At 61.7% G+C, this 15,722-nt stretch overlaps 3 protein-coding genes across 5 annotated transcripts; 2 read left to right on the top strand and 1 right to left on the bottom strand.

Annotated features, from left to right (window-relative positions):
• Window positions 1-636: 636 nt before the first annotated feature.
• NUDT8 (nudix hydrolase 8) lies at window positions 637-4,102 on the top strand. 3 transcript variants are annotated; one of them, XM_058689854.1, is made up of 5 exons: window positions 637-1,027; window positions 1,664-1,796; window positions 2,340-2,417; window positions 2,518-2,755; window positions 3,118-3,235. In XM_058689854.1, exons 1-4 carry the CDS (start codon window positions 834-836, stop codon window positions 2,743-2,745), a joined length of 633 nt encoding a protein of 210 aa, XP_058545837.1. In that variant the 5' UTR covers window positions 637-833; the 3' UTR covers window positions 2,746-2,755; window positions 3,118-3,235. The 3 variants fall into 3 exon arrangements, with proteins under 3 accessions (XP_058545837.1, XP_058545836.1, XP_058545835.1); XM_058689853.1 differs by lacking the exon at window positions 3,118-3,235 and adding an exon at window positions 3,564-4,102 and having other exon boundaries at window positions 638-1,027; XM_058689852.1 differs by lacking the exon at window positions 3,118-3,235 and having other exon boundaries at window positions 638-1,027; window positions 2,518-2,826.
• On the top strand, window positions 3,226-8,735 carry LOC131488263 (double C2-like domain-containing protein gamma). The gene is given in 12 exon segments (XM_058689850.1): window positions 3,226-3,333; window positions 4,611-4,681; window positions 4,801-5,192; window positions 5,365-5,444; window positions 5,521-5,592; window positions 5,809-5,918; window positions 6,017-6,152; window positions 6,279-6,332; window positions 7,507-7,658; window positions 7,749-7,830; window positions 8,005-8,101; window positions 8,212-8,735. Coding segments are annotated over 10 exon segments (1,482 nt in total). The 5' UTR covers window positions 3,226-3,333; window positions 4,611-4,681; window positions 4,801-5,002; the 3' UTR covers window positions 8,721-8,735.
• A 171-nt stretch (window positions 8,736-8,906) lies between these two features.
• On the bottom strand, window positions 8,907-14,372 carry NDUFV1 (NADH:ubiquinone oxidoreductase core subunit V1). The gene is made up of 10 exons (XM_058689851.1): window positions 14,206-14,372; window positions 13,041-13,123; window positions 12,798-12,968; window positions 11,887-12,070; window positions 10,864-11,053; window positions 10,251-10,463; window positions 9,912-10,078; window positions 9,537-9,618; window positions 9,164-9,309; window positions 8,907-9,060 (listed from the first exon to the last, which is right to left on the bottom strand). Exons 1-10 carry the CDS (start codon window positions 14,275-14,277, stop codon window positions 8,974-8,976), a joined length of 1,395 nt encoding a protein of 464 aa, XP_058545834.1. The 5' UTR covers window positions 14,278-14,372; the 3' UTR covers window positions 8,907-8,973.
• Window positions 14,373-15,722: the final 1,350 nt, after the last annotated feature.

The raw sequence follows: 15,722 nt of genomic DNA, 5'->3' as shown, positions 1-15,722 counted from the left end.
AGAGTGACATTTAAACCTACACCTAAAGGAGTAGAAATTGAGAGCGAGAGGGAAGGGGAGGAGGGAAGACAAGCTCCCAGCGGTGGGAAAAGCAGGGCAAAGGCCTGGGGCTGGAGTGGGTCCCTTGGAGCGGGAGGGCACGGCGCGCGCCACCCAGAAGAACCAGAAGAGGGGCCCAGAGCGGGGCCGGGCTAGGCACTCCTCCCGCAGCCCCTGATGTCCCCGGCCTCCGGGAGGCGCGCTCCGTGGACCCCCTAAATGCCGACTCCGAACATCCTGGAGCACTGCGCGTGAGGTGCTTAGGAAAGGGACGGGCACACGCGGGCGTGGAGGGACGCGGGGTCCGGCGAAGCCTCGAAGCCTGACGCCCGGAATCTCGAACCCGGCTGTCACAGAGCTGGGTCCGGAAGCCGCCGAGACTCGAGTACCGCGAGCTACCGACTCCAGGCTCTCTGACACCCTCCCTCGAAACCACCGATGCCAGCTCCGCCCTCGGCCCAGGCCCGCCCCTTCTGCCGGAAGCCCGAGACAGGGGGACCCGCCCCTTCCGGACCCGCCCCCCCAACTCGCGTCGAGGCCGCTCCCTCGGGCCCCGCCCACGGCCCTCTGGCCCAGAGCCCCGCCGCCTCCCGCCGAGGCCCCGCCTCTTGTGCGGGTCTCGCCCCCAAGGGCACAGCCGACGCCGCGGCGGAGCCCCGCGGGGCGGGGCGGGGCGACTCCTCCCACGGCCCCGCCCAGCTTCCCCGGAGACCCCGAGCGCTAGTGCTGCCTGCCCCCTCCCCTTCCTTCGCCTGGCGTGGCGCCCTCGGGGTCCCGGGTGCGCCCGGCCCGACATGCCGCCCCACTGCCTGTCAGCGGAGGACGAGCAGCGCTGCCGGCGGCTGCTGGCAGGGGCCACTGCCCGACTCCGCGCGCGGCCCGCGGCGGCCGCCGTGCTCGTGCCGCTGTGCTCGGTGCGCGGGATCCCAGCGCTGCTCTACACGCTGCGGTCCAGCCGCCTGGCCGGGAGGCACAAGGGCGACGTCAGGTACACGGCCGGGAGCTCCTCGCTCTACTGAGAGGAGGCCGCCGAGTCCCGGAGACCGCAGGGACCTGAGCGAGGCGCTTCGCCTGTCCGAGTCTGGGGTTCCGCCTCTATGGAATGGGTCTGGGGAGAGCCGCGCCCCGAGTCTGGCGCCGTGGGTGCCAGCCCGGACGCCACGCCGGACCCCTCGAAGCGCGTCCCGCACCAGCTCAGGACGGGGACACTTCTCGGAGCTGTGCCCGTGTTTCTAAAAAGGCAGGACCCCGCCCCCTGCCGGCGACTCTGGGGAGATTCGGGTCCTGGAGCCGACGAAGCTCGCGGGTGGGGTGAACTGCCTGGCTTCCCGCCCTGGCCCCGCCCCTGTCCCGTCGGGAATGAGGGACACAACGGGGTCATAGCGCCACTGGGGCCACCATAAGCAAAATTTGCGTGTGTGAGCCCCAGGGCCTCTCCCTTACCCCTATCGTTTAGGGAGGTAAACCGAACCTGGAGAGGTCATGTGGCTTGCGGGAGGCCTCACGACAAACTAGGGGCAGAGACAAAAGATGCTTAGGTGGGTGATCAGCTCTCCGCACAGCCGTCACCCTCACCCGCCATGGCCCCAACAGACCAAGGACCAGGCCACCTGTGCTTGTTCAGTTTCCCAGGTGGCAAGTGGGACCCCACTGACCAGGACGTGGTACACACAGCCCTGAGGGAGACCCGTGAGGAGCTGGGCCTTACTGTGCCTGAAGAGCATGTGTGGGGCATCCTGCAGCCTGTGTATGACCAGGTAAGGCTGCCAGGCCCTGAGGCCACCGCCAGGGACAAGGAGAGTGGTCCTGGCCTCTGGTGGAGCTCCAGACACCTGCCTGGCAGTCATGTTCCATCCCCGCACAACCTTTCAGAGAGGGGTATCTTAGCCCCTTTTCGTGGGAGATACTGAGGCTCAGGTCCTGGGCTGGAGGTGGCCCCAGGATAAGCCAGCTCTGCCCAGCTTGGTGGAGGAGGGTGGGGGAAAGGCTTCACAGGGTAGGCAGGGATTGAATGACAAGTGGGAGATTTCAGGGTAGTAAAGGTCAGGGAAGGTTATTCTAAGCAGAGGGAACAGTCTGCAAAGGCCCAGAGGACTGAATGGCTCTAGTGAGTTTGAGGGGCCTGTAGCTAGTCAGCATGGCTGGAGTGAGCTCAAGGGCAGGGGCCAGGTGGACCCGACCTCCAAAACTGAAGGCCTCTGGATGGCGAGGTGGAGTCTCCCTCTCGGGCTCCCCTCCCCCGCCCCAGAGCCCCGCCAAGGCCGTGCCTCCCCTGACTGCCTGCCATCTTCCTGCCCCAGCAAAAGACCACCGTGGTGCCAGTGCTTGCCGGTGTGGGCCCCCTGGATCCCCAGAGCCTCAGGCCCAACCCTGAGGAGGTGAGTGGGGAGGGACGGTGGGGGCCAGGTTGTTCCACGCAGGGGAGGCTGCGGCGGCAGCAGGTCCCGTGTCTACCCTCTCGCTGCCTCCTGCCCACAGGTGGACAAGGTGTTTGCCCTACCCCTGGCCCACCTGCTGCAGGAGCAGAACCAAGGCTATACCCACTTCTGCCAGCGTGGCCACTTCCGCTACACTCTGCCCGTCTTCCTGCACGGGCCACACCGTGTCTGGGGTCTCACGGCCATCATCACAGAGTTCACCCTGCAGCTGCTGGCACCCGGTGCCTACCAGCCCCGCCTGGCCCTCCCTAAGTGCTCCACGGGCTGAAGGCCTGGCCGTAAGCAGCACCCTTCCTTCACCCTGCTAGGCCAGCTCCATTCCGGGACTGAATAAAGAGCCTTTACCCATTCTGTGGCGGCTGCATCTTGTGCACTGACCTTGAGCAGACCCCGTGGGACAGCTGGCTCCTGGGTGGGGTGCCTCTGTCCAGTCACAGTGTTACCCACTTAACACTTGGCCCTTACCGCAGCCCTGAGGTGGGGCAATGCTGGCCCTGGCTGGTGAGACTGGGGCTCGGAGAGAAGAGACACCTTGCCCAAGGTCTCCCCGAGCTAGGATTTGAACCAAGCCCTCCCTGACTCCAGCAGCGCCCAGACCCAGCCACTCCCCTGCAGTTCCTGTTCTCTGCTCTGTGTCTAGCTGACCCCATGCCAGGCCGCAGGAATCCGAAGAGGAGCCCTGTGTTACTATAAAGTTCCAACACGCCGAACTCCTGCCATGCACCAGGCACTGTGCTGGGGCCAGATCTTCGGACCAGCCAGATGCTGCCCTGCCCTCTGGGGGTGACTCAGTCCAGGGAAGACCTCAGAGCAGGCCACAGAGACAATCATGTGATTGTACATTAATTAATCACAGGTAATAGTGGAATTAATTATACATCAGGTATGTAGAGCAGAGAGAGAGGATAAAGCAGTCTGACCTTGTCATGGTGGACTAGGCAGTAATATTAGCTGGGACAGGTGATAGGAAACTCCCCTCACCAGCTGACTTCACCAAAAGAGGCTAGCTTCAGGCGTGGCTGGATCCAGGGGGCTCAGGGGCTCTCCCTCTTACTGTGCTTTCTACTGTGCTGGCCTCACCTTTAGAGAATCTCTACTCTGCCGGCATGAGAAGTGAGGAGAGGGCAACGGCTCTCGGACGGCACAGCATTAGCCTCCCATCGACAGAAAACAGAGCTTCTGTCTCTGGCCATCCAACCCAGAATTGTACTTCGTTGGGCCTCCCCGAGCCTGTCACCTGGCCTGCTGTCTTTGGAATTCCCTAGGCGGCAGGGTCTGGGGGCACAGTCCCAGGGAGGAGGATGAGCCTCCCAGACGGAGACTGTGGAAAGGGCAGTCCCCGCAGGACTGCTGGGAAGAGAGAGAAGGGAAGGTCGAGCAGGTAAAAAAGCAGCCAGGTTCGCCTACAGAGTGACCTTGAAACCAAAGGTGAGCAAGAACAGGCCACGTCAAAGGGCACAGGGGGGAAGTGGGGGCAGAAGGAGCAGCACGTGCACAAAGTTCGGGGTCCTGGAGGAAACAAGATGAACAGGGCGGAGAGTCGGGGAGGGGCCTCGCCACTCAGGGGCCACCATGGTGTGCCAAGGGGACGAGCTTCAGTGGTGACTTAGGATTTTGTTCCAGGTGGGGGGGTGGGGGGCGGGGGAAGGGGAGAAAGGTGTGAAGTGATGTGATTCCTGTTTTAAAAAGCTTGAGCTTGAGCTGCAGAGAACCAGACTGCGGGTGCCCCCCTCCCCCTCCTCCTCCCCTCCTCCTCTTCCCCTCGGCCCCCTCCCCACTCCACCCCTCCCAAAGTGTCCCCCACACTGCTACCCACTCCTACGCACCTCCCCCTGCATCCATCCCTCCCTCCTCACCTATCCCTTCCTTCACAAGCCCCTCCCATTGCCCTTCACACTTCACACCCCCTGTGTCGCCTCTGGCCCTCCAGACTCCTCCGCTGAGAGCAGGGCGCATGACCGTGGTAAAAATAACCCACGGTGTGAAGGGGGACTGAGGAAGGAGGCAGGCTGAGCCCCAAGGGACCCCTGGGGTTGAGGGCAGAGAAGTGCCAGCCTCCTGAGCCCAGGAGATGGGCTCTGACCCCGCCCCTTCCCCCTCCCTCACCGCTCCCGGGAGGCTCTTTGCTCACAGTCTTGCTCGAGGGTCATCTCAGTCTGGCTTATACTCAGCGAACCAAGCCAGGTGGACGAGCGCACAGAGCGGTGAGTAGCCCAGCCGGCCTGACTGCCAGCCCACAGGCGTCCTCCTTCGGGCCAGAGCCCCCCCACTTCTCCCCCACCCCCACCTACTTGGACCCTGCATTCTGTCCGTCTGTCCTCAGGTCCTGGCTGCCACCCAAGATTCCCCCCCCCCCCATGCCCTCAGGGACGCCTCTCCACCCTGGCTCCTTGGCCCGCTGCGTTCCCCCCGTCTCCAGTTCGTGGGGGCTTCTCTGAGTCCCCGGCCCCACGTCCAAGCCCCCATGGCAGGCGCAGCAGCAGGGAGCCGGGGGCGGCCACAGCGGGTGAACATGCAGGGTGAACATGGCCATCGACGTGAGCCCCGGCCCCATCCGGCCCATCCACCTCATTTCCGACTAGTTCCCACACTTCTACCCCTTGGCTAAGCGCACTCTAAGCGCCCCAGACCCACACCCTGCAGTGATCCCTGCCATTCGCTCTGCACCCCGGCAGCGGGCCGATCCAGAGCCAGAGGGAGATTCAGATGACAGCAGTGAGTGGGGACAGGGAACAAGGGGAACGCTCCTGGCCCAGCCCAGCCAGGGTAGGGTTTGGGGCCCCCCAGGCACCTGACCAGGGAGGGGCAGGGCGGGAGGCATAGCGCCATTTGGGGGGTGGGGAGGGGGTCGAGGCAGGAGCTGACCCTGCCTACCACCTCCTGTTAGCTGCCCTGGGCGCCCTCGAGTTCACGCTTCTTTTTGATGTGGACAACAGCGCCCTGCACTGCACGGCTCACCGGGCCAAGGTGAGGATGAGGGCAAGGGTCTAAGGGTGGAGGGCCTGGGCCACAGACCTGCCCCACATTCGTGGTCTCTTCTCAGGGTCTCAAGCCACCAGCCTCAGGCTCTGTGGACACCTATGTCAAAGCCAATCTGCTGCCAGGAGCCAGCAAGGTGAGGGTGAGACCCAGACCCCTACTGACGCTCTTTGGCCGCACCCCAGCCTGGAACACCCACCTGGCCCTGCAGTGCCCCGCCCCCCCAAAGCCTGGACGTCAGGCATGGAGCTCCCCAGCGTAGGGATGTGCAACTGGGGGCCCACCAGGCAGGTGAGCCAGGGTGGGGCCCTGGGGCCCAAGGAGGTCCTGATCCCCCCTCCCTGGCCCCTAGGCCAGCCAGCTGCGGACTCGCACAGTTCGGGGCACAAGGGGGCCTGTCTGGGAGGAGACGCTCACCTATCACGGCTTCACCCGCCAGGATGCTGGGCGAAAGACACTGTGGTGAGGACAGGGCCGGGCCTGGGCTGCGAGGGGGCAGGGCCGAGGTGGGGGGGGGCGGCGAGGCTTGCTCGGCCAGGTTTGACCCGGGCGGCCCGCAGGCTGTGTGTGTGTGAGGACCCGCGGCTGCGGCGACGGCGGGGGGCGCCTCCCCTGGGGGAGCTGCGGGTGCCCCTGAGGAAGCTGGTGCCCAACCGAGCCAGGAGCTTTGATGTGTGTCTGGAGAAGCGGAAGCTGGTGAGTGGGGCTGACACAGATTGGGGTGGGGATCAGGATCCTTGTGGTGGGGAAGCTGGAAAGGGGACAAAGAGGGAGACCCTGGGCGGTGTCTGGTCAAGGTGACCAAGCTCTCTGCTCTTTCAGATCAAGAGGCCCAAGAGTCTGGACACCGCCCGTGGCATGTCCCTGTATGAGGAGGTGGGTAGGACGGTGGGACCAAGCAGGGATGGGAGGCCCTAGGCCCCGTAGCCCTAGGGAACAGCCAGGCCCCAGTGGCTGGGCAGGGGTGCGACTCCCCCACCCCACCCCTCTCCACCAAGGCAGCCCAGAGCAGCTATTGGGCACTGGGACCATCAAGGCCCTCAGGGGGCAGAGATAAAGCCCGGCTTGAAGCAGAGGCTGAAACTGATGGGATCCACCCGTAGCCCAAGTTGGGAGGGCAGGTCAAGGTCCAGGAGAGAATGGACAGCAGGATAGGGCACTGTGGATGCCACTCCTGGGGCTTGTAGCCCTAGATAAGCTCTTGTCAGCAGGCAGAGGTGCTTGCAGGGGGCCCCACGCCAATGACCAAAGACCTCCGGCTCGGCTCCGGCTCCCCTCCCCGCGGATGGAAGGGCCACACGCTACTGCCCTGCCCCCTGGTGGAGCCACAAGTTGCCGCACCTGCCACTTAGCCAAGGCCAGGCTGGCAAGTCCCACCCAGGTGGGGCAGGCACCCCGCGACGGGCACTTCCTGTCCCAGACCCCACACGCGGCCGCACCGCTGCGCATGGCAGGTGCTTACCGAACCCTCCCTCCCCGAGGAGCCGGGGAGAAAGGTGGCCGGGCTTTCTGTAAACGGAATCGATTCCGCGAGGTATGGGAGAAGCGCGTTCTTCCTGAACATCCTCCCAAGCCCTTTGCAAGCACCAGGGGCTGAGGGTGGCAAAGGACAGTCAGAATCTGGTCCCCTGGGTGGTGGGGGGTGAAGAGGGTGGTTTTTGTAGCTTTAGTGACCTGTATGTCATCAGGTAGAGGAGCACAGCCTCTCGGAGCTGCTTCTGTGACACGGGGGGAGGGTGGTGATGGGCGCGTAGCGAGACGCCACTCGGGAAGCTCCTCGCATGTTTGTGGCCTTCAGACACCAGCACCCTTCCCCTCACTGTGCTCACCAGTCACGTGGCCTGAGCAAGCCCCTCCCCTTCTCAGGCCCTGGAGGGTACAGCTGGCCGGAAAGTTCCCTTCCAGGGCACCGGGCCAGTGACTCTTTTGGGAGACTCATGACATGAAGTTGTTGGTCCTCGATTGCTTTGCAGAGTTGTCACATCCGGGCTAACACCGCTGGGTGGGTGGGCTTTGGGCTGCAGTTGGCTGACCACAGCCTACCCCGCAGGAGGAGACGGAGGCAGCAGGGGACGAACGCGGGCGCATCCTGCTGTCACTGTGCTACAGCTCTCGGCAGGGCGGCTTGCTGGTGGGTGTCCTGCGCTGTGCCCACCTTGCCCCCATGGATGCCAATGGCTATTCGGACCCCTTCGTCCGCCTGTGAGTGAAGTGGGGACAGGTGGGCCGTGGGGGCTCCCCGGAGGCCCTCTCCAGGGCCATCCCTAACCTGACCCCATCCTTCCCAACCAGTTTCCTGCATCCAAACGTGGGGAAGAGACGTAAATACAAGACCAGTGTTCGGAAAAAGACCCTGAACCCCGAGTTCAATGAGGTAGGCCGGGGTCCGGTGGAGGCGGTCCCGGCTGCCCCGGGGCGGGGAAGATCAGCGTTCCGCCTCGGTCAGAAAGCACAGGTCCCACCTGACCTCACCTGCCTGAGCCTGTTTCTGAACCTGTAAAGGACCTGAGGCGACCTCCTTCCTGCATTTCTGCCCCCTCCCCTGCAGGAATTCTTTTATGCAGGCCCAAGGGAGGAGCTGGCCCAGAAGACACTGCTAGTGTCTGTATGGGACTATGACCTGGGCACAGCTGACGACTTCATTGGTGAGTGAGAATGCAGGGGAGCGGGCTGGCGGGGGGGGGGGGGGGGGGGGGCGGTGGGAGGGGGGGCAGCGGGTTCCGACGTGGCTCCTGATTTCTGCTCCCCAACCCAGGCGGGGTGCAGCTGAGTAGCCACGCCAGCGGGGAACGCCAGCGGCACTGGTGCGAGTGCCTGGGCCGCAGTGACTGCCGACTGGAGCTGTGGCACCCGCTGGACGGTGCGCCCCCCCCAGCTCAGCGACTAGAAGGGGTACCCGGCCCGGCCCCGCTCACCACCCTCCCCCAAACTGACCCACAGAGCCGGGAGGACCCGGAGCTGCCTCACCCACCGTGCCCAGCCCCACGTCAAACTGTCTGCTCCCTTACCCCCACGTCCAAGTTCACCCCTCTGCCAACCATGAAGAATAAACTTCCAAACCAGGCCAGACAGAGCCTGTTCCCTTCGCTGCCCGTCGCCTCACCGGGCAGACTGGGCCCCGTTCTTGCTCCCATCCTCCAGATGCCCACGGAGGGCCAGACCCAGGGCTGGACCCCAGGCCGCTGCTTCCCCCTCATCACGCTGGGAAGGCCCCGCCCCCGCCCCGCTATCTGCAGTGAGGGATGGGCGCTCAAGATGGTCTAGGGCAGACTGACCCACCGGAAGCCAAGCTGTGGGTTCATGACATGACCTTGAGCTGACCTATCCCCCCTCCCCACAAGAGACCCACGTGGTGTATGGGAAGCCTCCCCCTCTGGGACACAGACCTCCCCGAGTAATGGGCCGCAGTGGCAGAGCGACGAGAAAGACCACAGAAAAGACGCAGCAGGAGACCGGGCAGCGCTCGCTTTATTGTCCAGCCATCTGGACAGACAGACGTGAGCCCAGGGCAGCGGGATCAGGAGGCAGCTTGCCTGGCCTGGTGCTGCTGGGCGAACCTCTGCATCCGCTCCTCCAGCTCTGGCCGGAAGTGGCGGATCAGGCCCTGGGGGAGGGTAGGGGGCAACGTGTGAAGCGGAGCTGAAAATCCCCACGCCCTAGGCTCTCAGCACCCCCACCCTAGTGCCCCACGGCAGGGCAGGGAGTACCTGCACGGGCCAGGCGGCTCCATCACCCAGGGCACAGATGGTATGGCCCTCTATCTGCTTGCTGATCTCCCAGAGGGAGTCGATCTCGGCCGGCCGGGCGTCCCCCTTCACGAAGCGGGCCATCACCTTGTTCATCCAGTCCACACCTGCAGCCGTGGCAGCAAGAGAGGGCCCGATGACGCCAGCCAGGGTGCAGAGAACGGCCCTCGAGGGGTGCAGGCCACAGAGAGGGCGGGGCCGGGAGAGGCCAGAGCAGGCTGGGAAGCAGCGGCTGCACACTGAGTGTCCGGAGCCCACCCAACCTCCGTCCTGCGCCTGACCCAGGCCTAGGGTGAGCCTCAGAGGAAGCCCCCGCCCTGCCCAGGGTGCGTACCCTCGCGGCATGGGGTGCACTGGCCACAGCTCTCGTGCTTGTAGAACTCAATGAGGCGGGCGATAGCTTTCACAATATCCGTCTGGGGTGACAAGAGACAGTGAGGAGTCACCCGGGGCCAGAGCCTCAGCCCGCCCAGAGCAGCGCCCCGTCCCCCACCCCAATTCCAGCAGCATTCTGGCCACCTCCTCCACTGTCCCTGGGCATCCGGCACTGCCCAGACCCCTCTCTAGGCACTCTCTCTAGGGGAATTCTCTCCCACCTGACTGTATCTCAGGTCACATGAACTGGGATCCAAGAGCTGGGATCCAGGGAGGAGTACCGACCGGGTGGACACGAGGCAGGGACTGGGTGGGGAGCGTGGGCAGCCCTTACCGAGCGGTCCATGACAATCACAGCAGCCGTGCCCAGGCCCGTCTGCGCCTGCACCAGCGCGTCAAAGTCCATCAGCACCGTCTCACACACGGACTTGGGGATCAGTGGTGTGGATGAGCCGCCGGGGATCACAGCAAGGAGGTTGTCCCAGCCACCTGTGACACCCCCTGGGGCCCCGGTCCATCCCCAAAAGGATGGATGGTCAGGGCTGGGACCGCCACACCTGAGTAGTCCTGAGCCCAGGCCCTCTGTCGGCCCCCCGCCCAGCGCGGCCTCCCACCCTGGCTCTCTTCATGGACATCCTGCCCCACTCCGGCCCCGGTTGGCCCCTTGGCTCACCCGCATGCTTTTCAATCAGCTCCTTCAGTGGTACAGACATCTCCTCCTCCACAGTACAAGGGTGGTTGACGTGGCCAGAGATATTGAACAGTTTGGTGCCCGAGTTGCGCTCACGACCAAAGCTGGCAAACCACGCACCCCCACGACGGCAGATGGTGGGGGACACAGCCACCGTCTCCACGTTGGCCACGGTTGTGGGGCAGCCAAACACTCCTGTAAAGGAATGGGATGAGACCGGTGGCTGCCAGAGGGTGGGGACAGGGTAGATCAGGTTTCCCAGCAGTGGGGTCTGTCCCAGGGTCGTGCTCTGTGGCACAGCCCCCCTTCACCCTTTGGTCATTCCCATCCCCCTCTGGACCCCAAACTCTAGCAGGCGCTGCATTGCCTTTTCACCCCTCTACTCTTAGTCCCTGGGGGGCTAGAGAGGACCTGGGGACTGGGACAGGGTGAGGGACTACAGATGGAACCTCTATGTTGTCACCCACCCTACTCTGTGTCTGGCCCCCAGTCCAGAAGGAACTCAGAAATCCCCTAAGAATGACCAATGGGGACCTGAAGCCAGATGAGATTCCACAGGATGCAGCACAAGGCCCAGGACCGGGCCGGGTCTCACCCACATCAGCAGGGAAGGGCGGCTTCAGGCGGGGCTTGCCCTGTTTGCCCTCGATGGACTCAATGAGCGCCGTCTCCTCCCCACAGATGTAGGCCCCGGCCCCACGCACAACAAACACATCAAAATCGTAGCCGGAGCCACAGGCGTTCTTGCCAATCAGACCAGCCTCATAGGCCTCTCGGATGGCCACCTGTGGGACAGAAACATGAGGGTACCATCCCCCCAGCCTGGGAACACTGTGCGCTGGGGAGGGGTACAGGCCCACTGAGCCCATGTTCACCAAAACCCAGGGATAAGGCTCCCTTTGGACATAACCAGAGGATGCTCTGGGACAGGGGTGGGATTTTTACAACGTTTATGCTACTTTTATAATAACAACACTTAACAAATTCTTCACCTATATGCATTTTTAGAAGAAAAACTAAGGAAATAATGAAAATTTTCATAAGCACTTTCCTACAGGTGGTGGATCTGTGGAAGGTTTTTCTGCGTGTTGTGTATGTGTGCAGTTTCCTATCTTTACAATGAGCAAGTCCTACTTCTGCAGGAAAGGAAAAGACCCTAGGGGTTTGTTTTTAAATACGTAGCGGTAACACTTATACACAAAGTTACGATGTGCCAGGCGCCGTCCCAGGTGCTGTTTCCGTTTCCCTCCTCGCTGCCCTACAGGAGCCTCACAGAAAGGTGTGAGACTCTGGCCCTGGACCAGTTACTACAGGCATCACTGAGCTGAGAACCGCTGAAATGACCCCTTGGCCCTTCTGCAGGAAAAATGCCTGTAAGCCCACCCCTGCCCCAGGAATCAGAGAGCCCGGAAAGCCTCCCGAGTTGAGGCTTCGGAACATGTCCAAAGAGCCCAGAGGAGGCTCTGGGGGCCACGTTCCCTTAACAATGCATGCAGCTGGGGTAACTACTCTTCCGGGTCGAGCCCAGACAGATCAGGGGCTACAATCTAAGAACCATGCCAGGAAGCAAGCATGTGAGCGCACCCTCTCCTCTGTTGAGGCTCCTCCCCTTTCCCACCTGCAGATTGGAGGCCTCGTTGTAGAACTCCCCTCGGATGTAGATGTAGGCAGCACGGGCGCCCATGGCCCGGCCCCCAACTAGGCAGCCTTCCACCAGCTTGTGGGGATCGTGGCGAATGATCTCCCGGTCCTTGCAGGTGCCCGGCTCCCCTTCATCTGCGTTCACGACTAGGTACTTGGGCCTGTAGGTTCCAGCAGATCCGTAAGGCCACAGGGCCACCAGGGCTGGGCCTTCAGCTACATGCCACCCCACTCCGCCCAAGGAAGCCTCAAAGATGTCTCCTCCGAGAGCCGATCCCTCCCTGTTCTCCCAACACATTCCTAGAGGCTCTGCTGGCTCACAGTCAATGACATCGAGCTCACTGCCTATTACGCCTTTGGGTGGCTAAGACCACAGGAAAGGTCTTTGTTCTGCTCAGTCCAAACGTCTCCTTGTGCTTTCCTAAGAGCCCAAATTCTGCTCTTGGTCACAAAGAACCTTCCTGAACCTCTGCCATATCTCTGGGGTCAAAAGGAGGTGAAACAGCTGACATTTATCATTTGCTTTCTATGTGCTGACCAATGTGAGGGGCAAAAGCTTTGTGAACACTCTCTTTAATCCCTGCACAATGTAACGTCCACTTACAAAAAAGAAAACTGAGGTTCAAAAAAACCAGGAGACTGCCCAAGGCTACATAATTAGAAGGCAGAATTGACCAATGAGTCTGCTGAAGTCAAAATCTTGTGTTGATTCTTATACCCCTCAAGTCTCCCCTGAGGAAGCCCGGAGAGAACAGACTCCCACCTACTTAACCTCTGGCGATGTTTCCTTCACTCTTAGTTTCCAAGGAAACAGCCCCAAGGCCCGGGTAAGCCACAGCCACCCCCAAGGTTTCTCCTGCAACCCCATCTCTACCTCCCTACACACACCTGCCATCTGAGGGCTTATTCATGAAGCTCCATTTGAGGCCAGTGGGGAAGCCAGCACCGCCACGGCCCCGCAAGCCGGATGTCTTGACCTCACCCAGGATCCAGTCAGGCCCCTTCAGCAAGATCTCCTTTGTCTTGTACCAGTCACCTCGGCTCTGAGCACCTTTCAGCCTGAACAGAGTGGGGAAGACATTGAAGACGAGGCTCTGCTCCAGGACCACCGAGCTAAGGGCAGCATCTCACCTCCAGTCATGGCGGCCATACAGGTTGGTGAAGATCCGGTCTTCATCTTTCAGCGAGCCAAATGAGGTTTTCTTGGGTGCTGTCTGAGGACACAAAGGGTCAGGAGGCCCAACCCAGTTATGCGGTCACAAAGGGCCAGGCCAGATGTTACAGATTCTCGGGTCCCCGTGATTAGACGGGGCTGGGCTGAGGAGAGGGTAAGGGCCTAAGCCTCAGAACCCTTCGTGGCATCACAGCTACCACCATCACTTTAGTGAGCACTGATGCTTGGCAGGCATCAGGCTAAGCACTTTCCAACCCAAACCCCATTTCGTCCTCATAACCCCGAGACAAGAATGATTTCCTCCATTTTACAAGGGAGGAAACTGAGGCCAAGAACAAACAGCACTTATGGAAGGGCACGCAACCAAAAGCTGATGGGATCTGAACTCAGATGTGTGGGTGGTCAAAGCCCACACCTGAACCACAGCGCATTATGAACTCCCTGAGCCCGGTGTGAAGTGTCCATTCATTTGCCCGGCTGTCCTGCTGGCCCAAAATTTGGTCAAACCAAGGCCTTATACAACTAACTCTGCTGGGAACAGAATGTGTTTACTGATGCAAAAGAAGCGTTTCACCGGAGCTGGGATACAAAGCTGATGGGAGACCCACTTGGGATAAAAGTGATGAAAGGCGGGGTCTGGAATTCCACATGACCCAGTGGTCGGCACCTCAGCTGAGAGCTAAGGGTACCAGGCTTCCAGACTCCCAACCCCCTAAAAGGCACTACAAGGAGCAGAGCGCTAGATGGGGCGTCAGGAGACGCACATCCTCTCCAAAGCTTTTCTGCATCTGTAAAATGGGGCAGAGGCACCTTCAAGCTCTACAAAGCTCGGGCACGGAAACAACGAGACAGGGATGCTTCGCCACCTGCAAAATTTCCCGCTATGTCGCCCGGTTGTTAACTAAGACAAGCCAAGGAACCGGAGGGCTGGGGGAGTCAGCCTCCCACTGGGGCCGGTTCCCTTCTACATCCAGGCCGGAGCGGCAACCTTCCCGTCGGGCTGGGGAAATGAGGAGGGTTCTCTAGAAGGCACTACAGACCCAAGGGACGGCCGGCGCAGAGGCGCTGCACAGAGAGACCCGGCCCGCAGACACCCTTGGCCCGAGCCAGGCCGGGCCTCACCGTGTCGCCGCTGAAACGCACAGACACCCGCGCAGGGAGCGACCCGCTGAGCAGCCGCCGTGCCGCCAGCATCGCGGGAGACGGCTCAGTCACCTCCCACTGTCACCTTCACGGTTCCGAGCCTGAAGAACCGGCGCGACCGAGGCGCTGGGCGGCGCAGAGGAAAAACGTCACGCGCCCGGGGCCGGGCTGCGCGCCCAAGGTCCCCTGCGCCGCTCTCGCCCCGCCCCCGGCCGCACTCCCTCGCAGGAGGGCGGAGAGGCTGCTGGGAGATGTAGTCCCGTGGGCCTCGGAGCCCGCCTTTCTCCCGGTGCAGGTGGCGCTTACTCTCGCGCTCCTCTGCTCCGATTGTTCGCATTCGCCTCCGGACTCCAGACTTTCAAACCCTAAGTAACCAAACGTCGCGTGTCACCGTTTGCTGGGTTCTGGTGTTTCCCACTTTCTACAGGTTCTGCATTTAGTGTGCACTTGTATGTCTGGGTGTATGGCGGGAGGAGGAGAAATCAGGCAGGTTGCAGCCCGACGACCCTAATGACCGCGTTGTAATTATTCTGCCCTAGTCCAAGCCTGATGATCTCTCCCCGACCCCACTCTGGGCACCCCTGGGCTCAGGGAAGTATTGCTTATTAGCGGCAGAGAGCAGGGACAGCTCCAGAGCCAGGCAGGGGATTGTTGGTGGAGGTCTTAGGTTGGGGTGAGACCGAGAGAGTGGAAATGGTGAAGATGGGCCGGTGAGTGGCACGTCCTCTTGCCGGCGCTGCTAAGCTCGCGCAGCCATTCCTTCCTCGGCCCGTCAGTAGAGCCCGGGCCTTGGCACTCCTGCTCAAAATCTTGGGGTGGCCCCTAAGTGCCTTCACAGTCACGCCCTGGCCTAGCATTTAAGGACTCCGCCCCTCCCCCCGCAGGGTCATCAGGCCCAGACCCCATCACGCACGCACCCCCTGCCCGGGGACCCCTTCTTCTTGGGTCTTTAGGGCCGTTTATGTGGCTGTGCTCCTCCGCCCTGTGGAGGTCACGTGTCCTTTGCCTTCCCCTCGAAGTCGCGGAAGCCTGATTAACTCTTGTCTGTATCCGTTCTCTGGGACCCTTTGGCTCTGAGACCTTGCCCTGGTCCCGTGACAAGCATGTCCTTTTTGCTCTGTCCAGCTCCTCTATTCTCTTTTCCTGTTATCATCCCTTCTGGTCTCTCCTGCTGTTTAGAAACTCATTTGCCCTTATTTTCAAAGATACTCCCCACCGCAGCCTTGGATAGAGTTAACGTTACACGTGAAAAAAATTGAGGCCCGTGCAGGTTTTCCCTCTCGTGCATGGGCATGAGGGTGCCGAGTGGTAGGGCTGGAATCAAATCAAAGCCTTTCTTCCTTTCCAGAGTGCCCCCTCCCCTCCTCCAGCAAACGCACAGAACAACCACACTCGTGTGACCTTCATTGAAGGTGGCAGTGGTATTCCCAATAAAGGTACTAAAGTATCAGCACCTTGTCTGAGGTCTCACAGATGAGTAGGGCAGAACCAGGCCC

Source organism: Neofelis nebulosa, chromosome 10 (genome assembly GCF_028018385.1).
Source record: "Neofelis nebulosa isolate mNeoNeb1 chromosome 10, mNeoNeb1.pri, whole genome shotgun sequence".
In the NCBI taxonomy this organism is placed as follows: Eukaryota; Metazoa; Chordata; class Mammalia; order Carnivora; family Felidae; genus Neofelis; species Neofelis nebulosa.
This window is presented reverse-complemented; position numbering and strand designations above follow the sequence as displayed.